This window comes from Podarcis bocagei (genome assembly GCF_964188305.1).
Source record: "Podarcis bocagei genome assembly, chromosome: 11".
Taxonomy (NCBI): domain Eukaryota; kingdom Metazoa; phylum Chordata; class Lepidosauria; order Squamata; family Lacertidae; genus Podarcis; species Podarcis bocagei.
In genome coordinates this window covers 37,335,075-37,356,658 of record NC_138136.1, presented here as the reverse complement: position 1 = coordinate 37,356,658, position 21,584 = coordinate 37,335,075, and the positions used below count along the sequence as shown (strand labels likewise).

Here is a 21,584-nt window from a genome sequence, read left to right as displayed (position 1 = left end):
TGTGCCCGTATGTGATCATATGATGTCAGAAGCAAAGCTCTGTCATCTCCAATCTAAGCTCTAAGGGCAAAGTTGGAGATAAGAGATCTATTGTCTTCCATCTTAGCACTAAGCATTACAGCTCTAAGAACAGAGAGAAACCTGTGCCTGCCACCAGTTTGAAATTAGAATTGCCTGTTGTCATATGATGCCAGGTGATTGACATATGAATGGCCTTGCCCACCTGTCAACAGTGGCCTGCAGAGGGTGGGCAAATTCTGGATCCAACCTTTGGGCTGCAAAGGTTTTCCGGAGGTTGAGTAACTTACTGTGGGCCCCAGTATATGCAGACATTTGCACTCTTTTGTGCTCTGTCACTGGGTGCAAGTCAACATTGCACAATTACTCATGTTCCACCTGCACAAGCATATCAGCTTGCCAGACGGAATGAATCCCCATTTCCTTCCGTGTGCTGTTCTGGAGGTTCTCCAGACCCCCTCAGGGCCAATCTCAGTCAGCACACAGTGGAGAAGGGGTGGGGAGAAGCACGAATGTTCAAGCGGAAGCCCTTACACAGGAGAGGAGCCCTCTGAATCAGGCCAAAGGTCCATCTAGTCCAGCATCCTGTGCCTAAAGATGGGTAATAAAGGCACAAGGCGAGCCTCCCTGGGGAGAGCATTCCACAAGTGGAGAGCCACCACAGGAAAGTTCTATTCTTGAGTTTCCACCCTCTGGACCTCTCATGGAGGAGGCACATGAAGAAGGGTCTCAGATGGTGATTGCAGGGTCTGGGTTCGTTCATATGGAGAGAGGCAGTCCTTGAGATATTATGGTCCTCCATGAGGACACTGACCTGAGAGTAAGCCCCAATGAGCACAGTGGAGCTTGCTTCTAAGAAAACATTTATTAGAATGGCGCTGTTGAGTATCCTTCAGTTGGGTGACAGCTCTGTTTTCAAGCCGCACCAGGTACCTTTCCCCCATAACTCCTATGTGATAGACATGGCAGTTCTGTGTTTTGCTTCCTTTCATTTGGATTCATAGCCTAGATGTCCTGCAAATGTACACCAATTACTTTTAAGTGACTTCCCACCCTGCACACAGTTGCTGCTTATTTTTCAGTATTTCTAAGATGTGATGTATTTAATGTTCCATTATTGATCTGGGTATGTTAGATTTGTTTTCCTCTAAATATGAACGTGTTGCTATGCAGATAGCATAGCGCTGCCTGAGCATCAGAAAATTATGCTGTAACCGATGTGTAAGGTACACTTGTTTTCATTAGATCCATACAGGTTTACAGCATGAAATAATTTGGCCGTGTCAGCCCAGCTGTGTCCCACTGCATGAAAAACTCCTGCCTGAGCTACTTAAAGAGGCAGGATATGTTACCCACATGGTGGGAAAGTGGCATTTAGGAATGTACAGAAAAGAATGCCTTCCAACCCGCAGAGGATTTGATACTTACTTTGGTAAGTGACGTTTACTTTATTCCTCCTTTGTTTTCATTGGATGGCCCAGCAGTCAATAATTTGTTCTGGCTTAGTAAGAACGTAAGATGAGCCTGCTGGTTCATCCCAGTGGCTGATCTAGTCCAGGATCCTGTTCTCACAGTGGCCAACCAGATATCTGTGGAAAGCCTGAAAACAGATCCTGAGCACCAGAGCAGTCTCCCCACTTGTAATTCCCAGCTACTGTCACTCAGAGGCATCATAGGTATAACTTAGCCATCATGGCTAACATTTTCCTTAAAGCAGCGTTTCCCAACCTAGTGGCTTCCAGATGTTTTGGGCTCCAAATCCCAATTAGCTTATCTCGGAGCATGGCCAGTCATTGGGCCAGGATGATTGGAGCTGGATGGTACCAGATTGGGGGAAGCTGCTATGGAGGCTTTGGGGGATGGTGTAACAGTGTGAGGAGGACAAAGGTATAAGGTGCTAATTTCTACTGAGTACAGAAGTCTGATGCATCAGGGATGCCAGCTTATTCTGCCTCTGAGATAATGATTTCTCAAAAGTTGTTGTAGGGGCCTTTTGTGACCATGGAGGCATTGACTTGTGTCACTGATTTGTATCTGCGATACCAGATACCAGAACAAGAATCACAGCTGAAGGACTCTGTATTCGGAAAACCTAAGCTGGGGAATTAGAGCTTGTGTTCTATCACTAAGTTATGTCCAACTTATAACCTCTCTGTGGCATGGAATTTTCTGGATGTGAAGCGCTGGATGGGAATGAGTTCAAACGATGAGTTTTGTATGGTGGATTGAGTGAAAAGAAAAATAAAAGCATACAATGTAAATGCGTGGAATGTATGAAATACTGAATAGATTTGATTTTTCTTCTGTCTTCCATTCAGAAATAAGCGAAAATGTGTATGGAACACATTTATAGTACAGGAAATGTCTCTGTCTCCCAGAAACAATATTGTCACATGCTTGTACATAAAACACCAAAATGAAGCAGAAATTGCCTGCTTTTTACTTGGCTCTTGTTGGCTGTCTTCAGGGACCATGTGTCTTTGTTCTTGGTTTGTTCCATCATTTTACTATTATGGATGGCCATGCATATGAGTTATGAATTATAATGAAAATCTTGGGTGCAGTCCAACCAAGGGCATTGCTAAATCCTTAAAAGCCTAAAGGCACAGGACCGTGACACAGATTTGCATAACATTTGCAGATGCTAATTTATATGTATAGATTTAGGCTGACTGTCAGGGAAAATCGCTTAATAAGCAAGTTAAAAACCACAAAATTAAGTTCTTTAAAAGGGGAAGAGGTAGGATATATGGGGCATGGTGCAAAAGACTTGGGCTCAGTTTCCCAGGGCCATACCTTTACAACAGAATCCAGCAGAAGAGACTCAGTTAGTGGACTAGATTCCTTCCTGCCCCACCTTCAGCCTCCTGCATGCCCTAAAAATCTATTGAAGGAGCATGGGGGCAGGAGGAAGAGGAGAAGGGCAAGCCCCGTTGCATAAGCAGAAGTCTCCTTCTGCAATACTGGATGTCACACATTGATTGCAAACTGATAATCAGTTGTCAAAGAAATAAACAACTATCTGCCTTTTAGAAGACATCTGAAGGCAACCCTGTTTTTAATGTTTGATGTTTTATTGTGTTTTTAAAATTCTGTTGGGAGCCACAGAGAGTGGCTGGGGAAACCCAGCCTGATGGGCGGGGTATTATTATTATTATTATTATTATTATTATTATTATTATTATTATTATTATTAATTTTTTATATAGAGCTGGATGAGGGAATTTAAGATAGAAGGATCTGAACCTTGCATCGACTAGGAAAGACTGATTTGGGTACAATAGCCATAATGGTCAAATTGAGGGGTTCCCCCCAATTATAGCTATCAACTTTCAGATTTGAAAATAAGGGATCAGCAGCCTGACATGTCCTGGGGAGAGTCTACGAGATATCTAACAATCCGGGATAGCAGCGGGAAACGGCGCTGGAAGAAGGGAATTTCCCGCAAAAAAAGGGAAGGTTGACAGCTATGCCCCAATACAATTTTGAAAGACAATAAAATGCATTGTAGGATTTCCCTTTTTGTATAGAAATGTGCATTTTTCACAGTTAACACAAGCTCCTTACACAATGTTGTTTCAGTGTTGTCAGGTGCAATTCCAGAAAAAAATTAAAAAATTGGAAACGTCAAAGGCCATGTTTAGGTAACTGAGGGTGTAACCCATGCTATATCGTGGCATTGGTAAACTGCTAATTTTAATTACCGTATTTTTTGCTCTATAAGACGCACCAGACCATAAGACGCACCTAGTTTTTGGAGGAGGAAAACAAGAAAAAAATTATTCTGAATCTCGGGAGCCAGAACAGCAAGAGGGATCGCTGCGCAGTGAAAGCAGCAATCCCTCTTGCTGTTCTGGCTTCTGGGATAGCTGCACAGCCTGCATTCGCTCCATAAGATGCACACACATTTCCCCTTACATTTTAAGAGGGGAAAAGTGAGTCTTATAGAGCAAAAACTACAGTATCTTTTGGATGTTTAATATCTGTTTTTGCCTACCTTTTATTGATAATTCTGGTTTTGTTTGTAATAAAATCTCTATTTAAAATCATGTGGCATAAAATTTTTGTTAAATATAATAAAGAAATATAGGTTTTGCTCGGTGTGACTGCAAACCGGAGGAGCTGCCTATTAACTCTTACTATCCATTGGTGTTAAGCCTGATTTGTGTCTGTTAAACGGCACTAATTTGTGGCAAGCTAGCTGCAGAAGGATTTTATTTGGAAATCCTTCTGTTCTGTTTGGAAATGGGGATCCTTTATTCTGGAGAGACTGTCTCACTCACCAGTTGGTGTCAGCAGGAGATTGGAAATGTTTGAATAGCTTGCATGAAAAATACTCTTTGCAACATATAAATAGCTTAGTAATTCTACCTTCAGCTGCAAGAATTATTATAGGGTTTTTGTTTGGTTTTGTTTTTTAAACTATCTTGGCTGCTGTGTCTTTTCATCTTTGACGTTCCATAATTTCAGTTTCAAAATCTCTCATGCACTTGCCAATTTAAAAGCATCATTGGACTCCTATTAACCATGCAAGCATGGAAGCAGATGTTAACGGTTTTTGTTTTTAGTTTTTTAATGGTGGGGATGAGAGAGTTTGCCAAATGATTTGTTGACTTGTTTTATAAAAACAATCCTATTTAGTCCTGGTATTCCGCCCCCTCCCCCAGGTGTACCAGACCAGGTAAATTCCTCCTTTTTACTGACTTGCAAATCTTACTGCCATTCTGCTTTTAAAGACTCTCCTACTGAAATTGTCACAGACATGATTCCTGTTGATTTCTTGGTGGTGGTTTCCTGTTTGTGGAATGCCCTCCCCGGTGAGGCATGTCTCCTTCCCTCATTATTGGCTTTCAATATAAATTTAAAAACATTCCTGTTTATCCAGGCTGAAGGATACTGACCATAGCAACCATTAAATTTGCAGCTTTGAGGGTATGTGATGGTTTTTAAATGGTTTAGATACTCTAAAAGTTTTTAAATGTTTTTTATTTGTTTGCTAATGTTTTAAGGATGTTTTATTTTAAATTATATTGTTTAAACATTTTGATGTTTGCTTCCTTGGGCTTCTTTGAGAGGAAGGGTGGGAAGAGAAATGTAATGAATACATAAATTTAATGAATACATAAAAAGAGAGACTTGATATTTCTCTCTTTTAGGTTACCTTCTTGGAAGTGAAGATTACTATTCTCACGAGCGCTGTGTGCCCATCGAAGCGAAGAACGTAACTCGATGTGCTCTCGATTTTCGAGAGGGAGAAGAAGTTGCAGATGGATTTAAAGACATGTACTCTACTAATGTGTTTACAGAAAGAGCAGCAGATCTTATAGCTAATCACCAGACTGAGAAGGTACAATTCTATCTCTTTCTTAAAATATAAAGTTGGAATTAATACATTTTGATGCATTTAGGATCAGACGCTTTGGTACAGCTACCTGTTCTTAGTCCCATTATAGTCGTAAGTTCATAATCGGGAATTTAACAACATATTGGGGGGAAATCATTGACAGGGCTGTCCTACAAAATAGATCAGAAAGAAGCTGAATTCAGTTTCTCAAACATTTTCTTCGGTTTTTCTGCTCCTTGTATGATAAATTTGATAGAGCAGCTTCAAAATACTGTAATATTAGTTTGCTTAAATCTTGGTGGCAAAACTTGTACCAGTGCTATCTGCTTGCAGCACCTGTGGCTGCCAGTGTGATGTGGTGAATAGTGTTGTGCTTGATGGTTGCATTGGTTCAGTTCCTTCGTCATTCACTGGCTCCCTGTGGCAGTCACTATGGCTGAAATCCTATACATGGTTGTCTGGTAAACAACCCCCTTTAACTCAGTGGGACCAACTTCACCTGCAAAGGATTTCCATGTATGCCTCTGCCACATCACTCTTAGGTCTCTCATTACCTAAGATTGGTGTGGAGATGAAGTTGGAAGAACCTTATGTATGCTGTCTTTAGGTCCTTGGTAGAAAACCATATATGTTATTATTAATCTTGCATTGATATTATTAATATCAATACATTGTTAAACCAGGTGATCAATTAGATATTATTATTAAATATCAGTACAATGGTACCTTGGTTCTCAAACACCTTAGTTCTCAAACGCCAAAAACCTGGAAGTAAGTGTTCCAGTTTTTGAATGTTTTTCGGAAGCCGAATGTCCAATGCTGCTGTTGGCTGTTGTTTCTGCACCAATCAGAAGCTGCACCTTGGTTTTCGAACAGACTTCCAGAATGGATTAAGTTTGGCGCTTTTGTTTTTGCTATTTGCGTTTTTGTTTTTGTGGCTTTTTCGGCTAATTTGTTTTTGTGACTGTGTGGAACCCAGTTCAGCTATTGATTGATTGATTGATTGATCGTGTGACTGTGGAAATGGATAAAAGCCCCCCATCCAAACAATGACTATCATCAGTGCAGGTAAGGGAAAAAAATAATTTTTATTTTTATCATTTACAATACTGTCTTATTTATTTTATAGTACAGTACATTGATGATTGCTTTCATTTTATGGATCAATGGTCTTGTTAGATAGTTTTGCATTCCTTTCTATGGGAAAGCACGCCTTGGTTTTGGAATGCTTTGGTTTTGGAATGGACTTCCGGAAAGGATTAAGTTTGAGAACCAAGGTACCACCGAAATGTTAAATATTAACATTATGATTAAATATTAATCTAAACCACTTAATGTTAAACATCTCAAAGCAATAAACAGTAAAAACTATTAATATAAACCACAAAAAGAAATGAAAGATGCAATACAATACCATAAGGTACAAACAGGGAGAAGTCCAGCCTTAGTGGCCCAGGAAAAACAGAGAAAAGAAAGTTTCATCTTTAAAAGATGTCTCAGGCAGATTACACAAATAGTACTCCCTGTCCTGCACCACTAATGTAGCATGTCTGACCCAATTACTGGTGTGCCCTGCTCTTAAATATTTCTAGACTTCCCTAATGAAAGCAAAAATTGAATTTGAAGGTCTGCCTGGAGTTAGATCAGCTTATGGCCCTCCAGATGTTGTTGGACAGCAACTCTCATCATCCTTGACTGCTGGCCATTCTGGCTGGGGCCAATGGAGTCTGGCAACATCATAAAAATGGGGATGTCTTCAATTAAATATTCTTTTATCCTTGAGAACTGAAGACAGAAGGCAGGAAGGAAGCCAGTAGTTGCAGCTGGAAGCTTATCAGCCAGTATGCTGATTATGGCATTTAATGATGCGGTCTCTTTTTTTGGTGTTGTGCCTTTTTGGCGACAGCCTCTCTTTCTCTACCTCGCTCTGCAATCAGTCCACGAGCCTCTTCAAGTACCTGAGAAATACATAGAGCCATATTCTTTTATCAAAGACAAAAAGAGACGCAAATATGCGGGAATGGTGTCTATTATGGATGAAGCTGTGGGAAATGTCACTGCAGCCCTGAAGAAGTACGGCCTTTGGAACAACACGGTTCTAATATTTTCTACAGGTAAGATTAACAATTAGATATACGCACATATTATTGGCAATTTTCTGTTGGCTATTAAGCTGATTATCTAGCAGGGGAAATGGAGGTTGGGAAAGAATGCAGAAGGCTTACTTGGTATCTGTGTAAGGAATGTAACCCCCCCCCCCCAAAAAAAATTGTTAAACTCTTAATAAACCATCCCTGCAATCCTAAGACACAGCTACCCATTCTGTTGGCTACAACAGAATGCTTCTGTCAGCAGGGGCAGTTGGAGGGGGCTAGGAAAGATTTGTGGGCACCACGTTGGTGACCCCTTGAGAAGAAAAGCAGTCCAGAGCTAAGGCTGCGTCGGTGAGACTCTGCAACCAAAGAATACATGTGCTTCTTCTTTACTTTGTACGACACCTGGAAAAAAAGACCCAAGTTGCTTTGCTTTGTTGCAGTCTTGATATGATAGGGCAATTTGCAGCATTTACATTGATAAATACTACTGCAATTAATCCTACTTGTAGCCAAAATTGCAGTGGCAGTTTCCGTGTGCTGGAGGGGTGGGGAGGAGTTCTGAAGTGGGGAGCTGGCTCCTTGTGTGAGGCTCGCACAGATGCCGCAGTTTGAGCCTGGGGCCATCTGCATTCCAAGCAGATGCTGTCTGTGCCACTGAGCTATGGCCCTTAGCCTGCTGTTTGTCGTGGCTTCTTAATGTGTACAGTCATACTTCGGGTTAAAGACGCTTCAGGTTGCGTTTTTTTGGGTTGTGGACTGCTGAAACCCAGAAGTACCGGAACAAATTACTTCCGGGTTTTGGCAATCGCACATGCGCAGAAGGCTAAATCGCGCTATGTGCATGCGCAGATGTGCTGAATCGCAACCCACATGTGCGCAGACACACCACTGTGGGTTGCGGACGCTGCAGGTTGCGAACGTGCATCCCGCACAGATCATGTTCGCAACCCAAGCATCCACTGTACCCATGTAGTCAAATATTATAGTAAACATGCTTCTGTTTTAGTGCTAAATACCGGAAAGTGTGGGAAGCAATAAGTGGGGCTTCCACCTAACAGAGGCTTAACGGTTGCTTGATAGGCAGAAATTCAACAGACTTACCTGTTCCAGGCAAAAAAATAAAATGATGGGGAAGGGTGACGTACTTTATCATTGTCACAAGAGGGCACCATAAGATGCGAAGTAGGGCTTCTCTTGTGACAATGCTGTTTGATAGAGCCCACATACTAATTTATTTCCACGGTGCATTGTTGGTTCAAAGTGTATCCCTTTTTACTGCTAACACTAGGAGTTTTCAGCCTTTGTCACAGTGTTCCTCCCAAGGGCAGAAAACAAAACAATCTGTGTACGTCCCCCTCCACCAACGGCTGCTACAAACTAATCAACATCCTGTTCCTATTTGGCATCCTGGAGAGTGTTTGTGTTGGGCCTTCGTCTGTAGGTGGAAATGCCAGAGAGTACCGTATTTTTCGCTCTATAAGACACAGCAGACCACAAGACGCACCTAGTTTTTGGAGGAGGAAAACAAGGAAAAAAATATTCTGAATCTCAGAAGCCAGAACAGCAAGAGGGATTGCTGCGCAGTGAAAGCAACAATCCCTCTTGCTGTTCTGGCTTCTGGGATAGCTGCGCAGCCTGCATTCGTTCCATAAGATGCACACACATTTCCCCTTACTTTTTAGGAGGGAAAAAGTGAATCTTATAGAGCAAAAAATACTGTACTTCTCCACGTTGCTCCAGTATGAAAACTAATATCTGGGCATCTTTCTGAAACATAGCCTACTCTTTGAGATGGCCTTTGGAGTTCGGAGAGAAGTTGGAAAAGGAACTTCTTTTTATTTTGCTCTGAGTCCTCTTTGTTTTTTACTCCTCTTAAAAAAACTCCACTCGTGTTTGGGTGGGCTGTTAATCTAAATAAATAATATAGTGAAATATGCGCAAGCCTAATCCTGAATTGGTTCAATTTCAGCTGAATGATACTCGTATAACAAAAGGTATAATAAAATCATGGTGGCATTGTTTTAAAACAACATATAAGAACTTAAATAGTTAAATGTGCAAATTTCAGAGGACAACAGGTACAAGCCAAGCCTTTTGCTGCTTTGGTGTAAAGACACTAAAATATTACTGTGTGTAAATATAGTGGAGTGGGGGGGGGGCATCACTGTTTTGCAGGATGAGGCTGAGTTTCCATTTCATTCATTACCAGCTAGCAATTGGTTGACGTATGCCTGGGACCCTACAAAGATCCATATTGTTTGCCCCTAGAGAGAACTGCAGTGTTCTACAGATCCTATGCAACCAGATTAAGATTTGAAATGATGAATTGATTCTTAATATGTGTGACTGGGGAGGAGCTTTGGAGTTCAAACTGAGGACAGCGTTCTTCACAGATACATACCTTGAGCTGCTTGTGCACAGTGTAGGTCTTTGATGTATTCGTTAAATGTCTGGCATCAGTGGGAGTATAGAGAGGCCCATTCTGCAAGTGATTATAGACAGCATACACACACATCTGTGTGTGCGCACACACGCACGTGCACACACACAGTGTCTTAAATTGTTTGGTGCATAAGTTCAAGAGTCCAGTTCAATGGGAATGCCAGAGGTCAGAAATCAACTTGCTTGGTTGAGCTATGAATTGGAGCTTTCATAGAGGTTGCATAGCTGTAGTATTAATCCTCCCCTTTCATAAGCACTGGAAGGATTCACCCACACAATTTAAAAACTTAATAATGGGAAAAATGACATGCTTTTATTGCTATCTTTGGCAGCCGGTTCTAAATGCTTCATCCAAGCTGAAGTGTACAGAAGATTTGCTTGTAGGCTTGCCCCCTGCTTCAATCCAGTCCTCAGCCTCATGCCTTTTTAATAACTAAATGTTTCAGACATTCCATATCAGCACCACCCTTTATAATTCTGGACATATTTAGTCTCCCTTTTATTGTTCCTAATATACATAGTTCAGACTCGTCAGATGGTTCCTTTTTTCCACAGAGGGATTCCAGATGCAGTGTGCCTCTTTCTGCTGGTTGGTTGATATTTCTATATTGACATACTACTTATTGGCCATGTTTGCACATAACAGTAAGCCAGAGTTAAACGAAGTATGGATTACCAGGAATGAGCAAGCACACTAGTACATGTGACTCATACTGTCTCTGCCCTCTTCCTTTTCCCTTTGTTGCATTGGGAGGAAACACATGAGAGTGCTGACTTAGTATTACAGTGGTACCTCTGGATACGCACACCTCCGGTTGCGTATCCTTCAGGATGTGAACGTGGCAAACCTGGAAGTATTTTTCCGGGTTTCACTGAACATGCATGTGCAGAAGCGGTCTACCGCCCCACGCGCATGCACAGAAGTGGTCCCTCCGGTTGCGGAAACCTTGGGATCCAACCGGAGCTCTGGAATGGATGCTGTCCGCAACAAGATGTACCACTGTACATGCAAACTAGTCCTTGTGTCTTGTTTCTCTCCAGACAACCACAAGGGCAAACCAAGAACAAACCATGGTTCGCATGGAATGCTAAGCCGGCAGTCTGGTTTTGTTTTTCCCCTGACATGGCAAAAGGTATAGGGTGTGTGTGATTTGAGTAGTGTACACCAGCATGCTTGCTCATTTCTGGTAAGCCATACTTGGTTTAATTCTGGTTTACTGTTATGTATGCACCGGGCTCCTGAGGATGCAAATTCATATTCAGTATGATATTGGCCCTTGGTCTGATCCATCAAGGCTCTTCTTCTCTACTTAAAAGAAAGAAAAAAATGCTGTCTGATTCTCGGTTGCTGCCCAACATTGTTTGGAACAAAATTGTGGGTGGGCTTCAACTAAGTTGTTGCATATATGAAGCGAGGTCTGCTTGTGCAATGAGATTTCCCCCCTTCTCCCACCCATGGAGCCTGGCACCCCCTCAATCTGATCTGCAGGGCTTAATAGAAGCTCTACCTATGCCAATTTTGAGTGCCCTACCTTCACTCTAGGCACCATAACTGTTGCTTCATTGCCCTGAGCTCCCTGGAAAACCAAAATGTGCCTTCATCCACAGAAAGAGGATGCTCTCAGGAGCAATTGTGTCATCTGTCCAAGTTGTTTCTCTAATCCAGAGATCAACCAGGACTTTGAGGCAATGGGGACTTACCTGGAACAGTCAGAAAACCATCTAAATCCATTTTGGCTTGACAGGTGTCTCCACCCTACTGGAGGTTAGGAGTTCCTGTAAGCTTAAACTTCATCAAATAGATGATTAGGGCCTCACTGTGTGCAGATATGATCCCCTATTTGTTCATTTAGGAATGAGGTTCTTTAGACCAGGGAAACAACAGATAGGAAAAACACCCACCCCCGCACACTGCTTCTCGCCCCCTTCCTCAAAATCAGTTTTGATCCCTCTGTAGAAAGGGTACAAGGGTATTTGAGGTTTCGTTACATGCATGTCTGTGTAATGTGTAGTTAGGCCCCTAAACAGGTTTGTTCCGAAGTAACTTACACTGAAATGGAAACTTGGACTCTTCCAAGTAAATGTGTTTTAGATATATGTTTAGTAAATATGTCTGTCACGTTCTTTATTAACTATAGAATTCTGGCCACAACCTCTGTAATATGTCAGTTGTATTAATAAATACTACATTTGGCATATCCTTCTACAAGGATGCCTTAGTTTCTAAATGTTTTTATAATTCCCTGAGAACCTATTTTGTTTTTCTCCTCTATGGAAACAGCTTCACCTTTTGGTGTTCTGCATAATTTCACATGTTCCGTAAATGGTGCAGAATGAGACAGTGAAATGTTAGGACTTGCGACAAGCCTGCTGAGATCTTAAAACCGACAAATGATTTTCTAGTTAATTAATAGCCTGTCTTTTTCTTGACATAGTACAAGCCGATCTGTCACCGCTGCTCAAAAGCTGATTGTGTGCTCTTGTTTGATTAATCAGGTCCCATGGCTTAAGCCAAGCTGCACTGGTACCTGCATCTGTGCACAATGTCACAAACAATGTCACAAACTACCGTAATTGTGATAAACAAGCAAAAAGTTGATATGCACACACACGGCCTGCTCTTTATTTCTTATTCTTTAATGAAGACAATGCAATTTTATCTTTATAAACCAGGCTAACATTTAGGGCTTGCTTCACACCTAGATGAATTGGCATGTGAAAAGGTGCCACGAATGTCTAGTTTGCTGCATGTACGTGCATGTAGAAGCAGAGGCATGGGATGCAACAAGCTGAGCACTACAGTGTGGTGCTAACACAGAGGGCACATATGTTCCTTAACAGCCAATAGGAACAACTGATAGGTATATGAATGCTTTTGGAGGGTGGGATAGTAACTAGCCACAGCTTCTAGGTAGTGTAGATCTTTGTAGTGTGTATCTTTGGCTTGCTGGCAATTCTATCAAAGTCCATCAAAAGCCTTGGAGTGTTCTTCTTCGAAAACGCCTATATTCATATCTGTGATTATGTGTCCCGAACATGTCTGTTGAGAAGATTGCTATAATACCCATGCAACAAAAAGCCACATGATTCAGAGAAAGAGATCTGTGCTTTTGAATGAATATAATGATATGAAATGAGCCCAGCTATGTGCATGTGATGCCACAGTAGTTATTTAGATGCATTTTGTTAGGATTGCATATATGCTTTTGCAGATAAATGTTCCAACATGCATGTATATGTATATGTATGTTGTTGTTGTTGTTTAGTCATTTAGTCGTGTCCAACTCTTCATGACCCCATGGACCAGAGCACGCCAGGCACTCCTGTCTTCCACTGCCTCCCGCAGTTTGGTCAGACTCATGTTTGTAGCTTCGAGAACACTGTCCAACCATCTCGTCCTCTGTCGTCCCCTTCTCTTTGTGCCCTCCATCTTTCCCAACATCAGGGTCTTTTCCAGGGAGTCTTCTCTTCTCATGAGGTGGCCAAAGTATTGGAGCCTCAGCTTCAGGATCTGTCCTTCCAGTGAGCACTCAGGGCTGATTTCCTTAAGAATGGATAGGTTTGATCTTCTTGCAGTCTCCTCCAGCACCGTAATTCAAAAGCATCAATTCTTCGGCAATCAGCCTTCTATATATATATGTATGTGAAAATGAAAAGATGGCTTTCACACATCCACAATACACAGCTTTATTCTGAGGATATGCTTCTCTCTGCCTTGTGCTTAACCATCTGCCCTACACATCTTTCAGAACTTGCAAAAATTTGGCAGGCTACAAAGATGATTTAAAATCCTTTTAAGTTTATGGAGACAGAATCTACTTGAGGGTTGAACAATACTAATCCAATCCAGTCTGGTTCCCTGCTGTGCAAGGTATTGTCCAGTACTACAGGAATATCCTGGTGGAATGGACTTTACATGTCCCAAGGTTAGCTTTCAGCTGAGATTTCCTTTCAACTCTGCTTTTGCCATCTTCTCAAAGCCCCCACCCACCCCAGCAAGTCCTGCCCATCCTAAAGATAGCTAAAAACTGTTAGCACATTCTGAAAGACTCTAATGAATTGGCAAAACAAGGAACGAATGTTAACTCCCAAGCCGCCTGCTTTGCTTTAATAGATGATCAATATAAACAGCACACTAGTAGAGTTCTGTGGTGGACCAGCCAGGTTAGACACCCATGAGATTTTGGTATGATCGGGGGAGGGGGATTCAAAAGTAGTAAGATGACTGCAAGTACCTGAATAGTTAGGGAGATTCATTCATTCATTCACTGATTTGCTACATTTATATAATAGATTGCCATATAAGTTACATGATAAAAGGAGGAAATAAGAAATGAAGCATATCCAGGGACCAGCGATTTCCACCTGTTGCATTAAGGTTGCATAAGGACCAAGTGGAACAGCACAAAAGAAAAAAATTCCTTCCAGTAGCACCTTAAAGACCAACTAAGTTAGTTCTTGGTATGAGCTTTCGTGTGCATGCACACTTCTTCAGATGTGTATCTGAAGAAGTGTGCATGCACACGAAAGCTCATACCAAGAACTAACTTAGTTGGTCTTTAAGGTGCTACTGGAAGGAATTTTTTTATTTTGACTATGGCAGACCAACACGGCTACCTATCTACTACTAGCACAAAAGAAAGCACTTCTGGGATAGGGTAGGAGAAAACCAAGTGGCATTTGGATCCAGCCAAGGTCAGTGGGAAGGATAGGCCTTATTGTGTCACCTCTCAAAGCATGTCCCTTGTCATGCAATAGCTTGAGTTGAGGCAATGTGTTGCAATGAGGAAGCACTTCAACATTTCTCACTAACGTTAACAACAGCAATTTCTCACCAACATTCAAGAAGCATCACAAAAGTTTAAGATAAGCGTTTATAAATCAGAATTTGAGAGTGCTGTTGTGTTCAGGTTGTGCTTGTAGGTTTTCCATGGGCCTGTGTGAGAACTGGATACTGGACTAGATGGGTCACTGGCCTGACACAGCAGCACTGCTCTTATAGAATCATAGAATTGTGGCTTTGGAAGGGACCGTGAGGGATATCTGGTTCAACCATCTGCAAGGCAGGAATCTTTTTCCCAACGTGGGGCTCAAACCACGACTCTGAGATTAAGAGTCTCATGCTCTACTGGCTGATCTATGCTCTACCAACTATTATGCTCTTAATTTAGTTGATATATGGAATACTTTAGAAGTAGTATCAAAAATATCTTGATTATTAGAAATTTCATAGATAATGGACCATTACTAGCTAAAACCAAATAATCTCATCATGCATGGAACCCCCAGTGTGAGCTGAGATCTTTTTACACAGAAGCCTGTAAAAGTAGGCTGTATCTGTATGTTGCACCATCCCTTCTTTTTTGTGATGGACATCCTCTTAGAGGACTTCCTGCTTGCTGAAGGTTTGTAAGAAGGAGCTCACTTCAATGCCCCACTACATGGGGGGGACCTATATACAGTGGTACCTTGGGTTACATATGCTTCAGGTTACATACGCTTCAGGTTACAGACTCCGCTAACACAGAAATAGTACCTCGGGTTAAGAACTTTGCTTCAGGATGTGAACAGAAATCATGCTCTGGCGGTGCGGCAGCAGCAGGAGGCCCCATTAGCTAAAGTGGTACCTTGGGTTAAGAACAGTTTCAGGTTAAGAACGGACCTCCCGAATGAATTAAGTACTTAACCTGAGGTACCACTGTACTAGGCTGGAACAAATCCATCACAACAGCAACAGCTACTACCACTCTTATCTATTGTCATAAAGGAAAGTAAATTTTATAGAGCAGGCTTTGGCCAAATAATGGAGAAACATCATGGATACTGTCCTGGTGACAATTAACAAGGTTTTCCAAACCCACTTAGGCTAAGCAAAATTTATACAGGAGATTACTGTTGGAACTACAGTGTTCTAGGAATGTATGTAGATCATATTTGTTGGACAAGTTCCAAGATTATAAATTTTTAGAATTAAATCCTTTATAAAACCAATGATATGATGGGTTATGTTTTACCACTAGGTCCATTGGCTGCATTATTCTGTTTTTGTGAGTTATGTAGTTCTTTGTGAAGAGATGGAAATGATTATCCATTTGTTAATAGCAGCACGAATGGCCATAGGCGCCGACTCCATGGGGCTTGAGGGGGCTCGAGCCCCCTCAAAAAAATTTTTGGGGGGGCTCAGCCCCCCCAATAATCTCAGGCGGGCGCCCTTCCAGCAGAGCGCCGCCGCCGTCCCCCGCCTCCTCCTTCGCCAGCCAGCCAGCCGCGCGCCCTAATCGGAGAGCCCCGGCTGGAAATCCCGCGAGAACAGGGGAATCCCGACTGGCCACACCTCCCAGCCAGCCAATCGGCTGGCTGGGGGGGCGTGGCTTGCCCTATTTAGGGCCGGAGCCACTTTATTTGCATATTCATGAGCTTATTTATTATTCATGAGCTTTCCCGGGCCCCCCCAATATTTTTTCTAAGTCCGCGTCCCTGCGAATGGCCATAAACTAGAAATAGAAAAAACAAACCCATCCCCCCATCACAGACTGGCTGTTAGAAGACTTAAGAGGTGTGTGTGTGTGTGTGTGTGTGTGTGTCCAATGCCATCAGAAGTAAAAGGAGGCAGGTGGGTGAATAATTGTTTTATGGAGAAATTGAGCCATTTCATAGCTATTTGGAATAATAAAGTAGAATATGCTGCCCAATATTATACTTGGAGTCATACAAGAGAATAATAAATTTTGGACCAACAACATTGATCTGTTGTTTTCCTGTCGTGGTCTGCTGTAGAAAATTGGACCACGTGGATTTCTCATTTTGTGTTATCCTGTTGTTTAGAGATGGGTTTTTAAATACATACGTACATACGTACATACATACATACATGCCACTCCTGGCATCAGAGAAGGGAACTGATTTGGAAAGCAGATGTAAATAGGTCTGATCGGCTGACTGGAGTTATAGTTCACACTAAATAAAGCCACTTCCTTGGGTTTTGGCCTGTGCTTTGCAAGATATGGTACTGTAATTACAGCTGCTCTTTATTTGAGAATCGTTGCAGGAGAAAAACAGCACCACACTAGCAGCCGAGCAATTCCCTGACACTGAGCTACAGCCATGTCACTCATGCCACTATATGCTGAAATGTTTAATCCTTTGTTTTTATTGTTGGTGTTCCTGGGTTGGTTTGGGGGGCTTTAGATGCTGGCCAGTTTTCATTGGCTGCAGGGATTGTTATTGGAATGGCTGACAGCTGTCTGCCAGGCTGTCTGCAGAGCCTTCCTGTGCTCACTGCTGTTCAGCTTCACAGAGCTATTGTTCGCCTTGAGCCCTCCCTCCCCACTCCCTGCCTTAAAGCCTTTCCCAGCCATATCCTGATATGGTAAACCGCTTAAATTAGCTCCAGATTGCTCTGTTTATTTTGTGCAAGATAAGCGACAAAGTGCAGCCACAGCCGTCCACCTCAAATAAACTGAGGAGGAAAGAGAGGAGAGCAAGGTAATCTGGGTGACCAAATGCAGCAGCCTCCAAACAAGAAAGGCACAACACAAAGCGTTAGTATGCATAGATCATTTCCTCTCTCCCTCACAGTGCTGCTGTGCCAGAGAGCATATTCTTGGAAGTAAGTGCAGACTAAATGCGGCACTTTATTTATTTTCAAGGCAGCATTCCCATATAGCTGGCAACCTTATAGGAATCCCTGCTCATTTCCTCAAGATCTTGTGTTTGTTTTTTGTTTGTTTTCCCTGGAAAAGAAAATAGGGGAAAACCTTCTGTTGTCTAGAATGATGTTTAAAAGCAGCCTCCCTCATATGCGTCAGTCTTGATAACAACCACCCTTAGGCCTCTACTTCAGTAGGTTTTGCATTTCTGACTGTAAAAGTGTTCTCCGTGCAGCTTGGAGTGTGTTAAGATTGTGGAGATTCGGCTTTCTGAAGTTCTTACACAACATCTGGGAAAGTGCAGCAATAATGGCCTCATTTCCTCCACGGCCCTTTTGAAGGCATTACAAATATACATCTCAATTAGGTCCTTAACTTAAAAAAAAACACACACCAAAAAAACCCCCAGATGAGTAGATCCTGTTCCAAAAGAACACACTGCTTCGAAAGGCGTAAGGGGATGCCCAAACAGGGCATTCAAAGTAAACTTCCTTCTCTGAATAAGAACACATAAATGTTCCAGCCACATTTTAGCAGGTTTTGACCCTCGGAATTCAGTATTCCATTCAGTAGACACAGGGTTTTGGCTACATTCCTAAATAAACTTGCATTGAAGCAAGTTGCAGTGAAACCGGTGGATCTTCCTTCCAAGAAAATGGTTGGCATCTGCAGATATTCTACATTAAAACAAAAACAAGCTTAACTATGTGGGACAGCCATTTGCTTTGTTCAAGACCTTGTGCAAGACTGTGACAGAAGGAAAACAAGGTTGCATTTCAAAAATATATTTTGCACGTGTGTGGGAGCTTATTTTTACAGTTATATAGAAATGTATATAGTGGATGTGGTGGTATTTGGAGTTGCTACAAACCTCATTCTTTATTTTACTCGCTGGTTCCTCCTAGGCTATGTGTTTAGGGCTGAGATACATGCATCCTTTTTTTAATCCTGCAGACTATTCATTTTATCTCAGGAGCACGTTAAGGAATATTTTGAGGAGGAGACTTTGTGCTCAGAAATGGCTTTTTACTTGCTATTTTCCAGAGCAGAGTAACCTTACCTTAGCTGCTATTATAATTGAAAAAGTCAGCTCTCTTGAGTTAGCATTATTATTATTCACCATATTTTATTTTCCTCTGAACATTGTGTGCACATAGTCCATACTGAATTACTCTCAGGTGACAGAAATCATGTGTCAGCATCTCTTATTCTTGGAATAGCTCGAAGTAGAAGAAATCAATTTTTTATTACTTCTGTTGCTGTGTTTATTAAAATGAGAAGGCTTCTTGGTTTGGTTCCATATTAAAACAGGAACTCTGAGATAAGGGGCGGGGGACAACCTATAAGTACGTTCATGCACTCCACTAAGTTTAATTGACATAATAGTCGTCACAGTAGTGTAAAGTTGGGAGGATTTGAAGGTCATTTACTAATAATTATTTGTGCTGAGAGGGACTCCTACAGTCCAAACCAAGCCCTACATCATGGGTAGACAAACTAAGGCCCGGGGGCCGGATCTGGCCCAATTGCCTTCTAAATCCGGCCTGCAGACGGTCCAGGAATCAGCATGTTTTTACATGAGTGGAATGTGTGCTTTTATTTAAAATTCATCTCTGGGTTATTTGTGGGGCATAGAAATTCGTTCATCCCCCCCAAAAAAAATATATAGTCCAGCCCCCCACAAGGTCTGAGGGACAGTGGACCGGCCCCCTGGTGAAAAATTTGCTGACCCCTGCCCTACATGAATGCACAGTTAACTTTCGGGTTTCACTACTTGAAAACAGGGTGATGGTTGCTTGGTTAGATGGGGTTGCAGTATCCACCTGTTCTACAAAGGAAAGGAATCCTTCTGTTAGCTGAGGAATCTTTGATCTAGTAGAGGGCTCCACTAACAGTAGAGGAGGTGAGGCAGTTCCTGGAGGTTCCTTCTTCAGATCTCTGTGCCAGCACCCATGAAAGGGGCCGTTAACTCTCTGCAGCAGATTTCCAGGGGACACAGAGATCTTACTCCCTTCTTCTGTTAGCAAAGGCATCTGCTGAATCAAAAGCCTGTCCGCACACAAAATGATTCAGTTTGTGGCTTCATATAAAAGGGCTAGATCACCTGTGATACTTCAGGTGTTACTGGACTACAACTCCCATCTTCCCATTGGCCTTGCTGTCTGAGCTGATGGGACCCATCGTCCCAACAACAAATGAAAGGTTACAGATTTCCCCATCCCTGTGCTAGGCAAATCTTTGAAGGACCTTCCAATGGTTGTGAGTTCAGTGGAACGGCTGTGCTCAATGGCGGTACATTTCCAGTGTTACCAGATTCCAGGGTAAAAAAAACAAAAGCCAGTGGTCACAGTCATGCCAAGTGTATACCTTTGCTGATCTGTATCTTTGACTACTTATGGAAAAGCTAATGCTAGCCCTAAATGGATCTTGCAAAGATCCAGCAAAGGCAATCCTTACATCTAGAATAGAGACCGACAGAATACATTTAATTAGTGGTTAAGCAATCTTGCTTCATTTACATGATGCAGCTACCCAGATTAAGCTTTTCTTGACTGTGGTATTTGGATTTACTTTATAGGTTAATTAACACTTGCTTGTGTTTTTTGTTCATCCACCATGGTGAAGAGAAGCTTAGAATTGTAAGCTATTTGTATTTCAAATAACAGGGAATAGGATCAAATTACTTCAGGGGCACACAATGAGGAATTCATGGGGATTATGTCAGTACACACAACAGTGACCTAGCTAAGCATGGCTCCTTTTCCTAATGTGAGCAGGCATGCTTCACGTTCTCTTAAGACACCTTTGAAGCTTTCTTACCTGCTCTCATTGGCATTTTATTATGGCCTGTCATCTTGAATCTAGTGTAAAATATCAAGGTGATTACCCAGCTAATGGCATCTTGACCACCAGCAATTATTTTGGAAAAGAACTTCCTTTTGACTTCATGTATGGTGGGTTCTGTGTGTGTGTGTTTTAAGAGAGAGAAACAGTCTGCAACCCAGTTTAAAAACCAATTTTACAATTCTAGTTTGTGGTTTTTAAGACCCCCAATTTTAAATATGTACCTCTGAATATTCTTAGCTTGTTGTGATATCCTTGTACGCACATGACACTGGATCATAGGAAGAGAGCACAAAGATTGTTTCATGAGCTCTTCAAATTCTTGCTGATTTAGTAATGTTGGTTTATTCCAGGTCAAGCATTCATTATTTTGCTGTCTTGCAGTTCTTAAAAGATGTTCATGCTGATAAGCCAGTTTATACTAGTTATCATTGTCTTGTCTGTAGCTTCATGGGCTCACACTGTACCAGGATATCTGGCAAGTCTTCAGATGGAACTGAGCAGAAATGGGGCTGCTTTTCTGCTTTATTAATTCATATCAGATCTTTAGCAAGGCTGAAATTGAATCAAGGTCCTGATTCTCAGAAACCTTGTACTAATAAAGCAATTCTGAAGCAGTTCTAGGGACATGAGAAACATCTGTCCAAAGTTCATGAATAATGATTTTTTCAGCCAAATTTTTACATGAACTGCCTGAGTTCCCACTTTCAGTGCCTTGTTGTAGAGGAAATGAAAAGAAATCTGTTGCTCTTAGGTGAAGATTGGAGAGAAGTATGGAAGAAGCTTCCTACAAGCAGTGCAGATAATTTAATTATGTGCTCAAAAGTTTGCCATATGGACTATTTCACTAGATTTGGAGGAAACAAAAGAAATAAGAAAAGGGAACTGGAGTGGGATAAAGTTGATCACTGTATTATTTTAGTTATCCAGACTTCGGAGGTAATTCCATCATGCAGCCTTCTACATGCCCGGTATTTTTCTTCTAATCATCAGCAAAATCAGCTGACTTGGATTTCCAATCCAGCTGTTGATTGCAGCTCTGAAGAATGGAGCTCCATTGCAGAAGTGTCCACTCTGTCTTTAATTGCAATTATGCATTTAGTACAGTGCTGCCTTGGGTTTCATACGTTTCAGGTTATATACATTTCAGGTTACATACGCTTCAGGTTACACACTCCGCTAACCCAAAAA

The 21,584-nt window shown here is 41.8% G+C and overlaps 1 protein-coding gene across 2 annotated transcripts in view; it reads left to right on the top strand.

The window, feature by feature from the left end:
• ARSB (arylsulfatase B) overlaps positions 1-21,584 on the top strand; it is a 73,544-nt gene that overhangs the window by 8,000 nt on the left and 43,960 nt on the right. For both annotated transcript variants that reach the window (XM_081212934.1, XM_081212933.1), the window contains exons 2-4: positions 1,264-1,450; positions 5,175-5,365; positions 7,269-7,476. In XM_081212934.1, the coding sequence (XP_081069060.1) occupies positions 1,264-1,450; positions 5,175-5,365; positions 7,269-7,476 (586 nt within the window). The remainder of the gene's footprint in view (positions 1-1,263; positions 1,451-5,174; positions 5,366-7,268; positions 7,477-21,584) is intronic.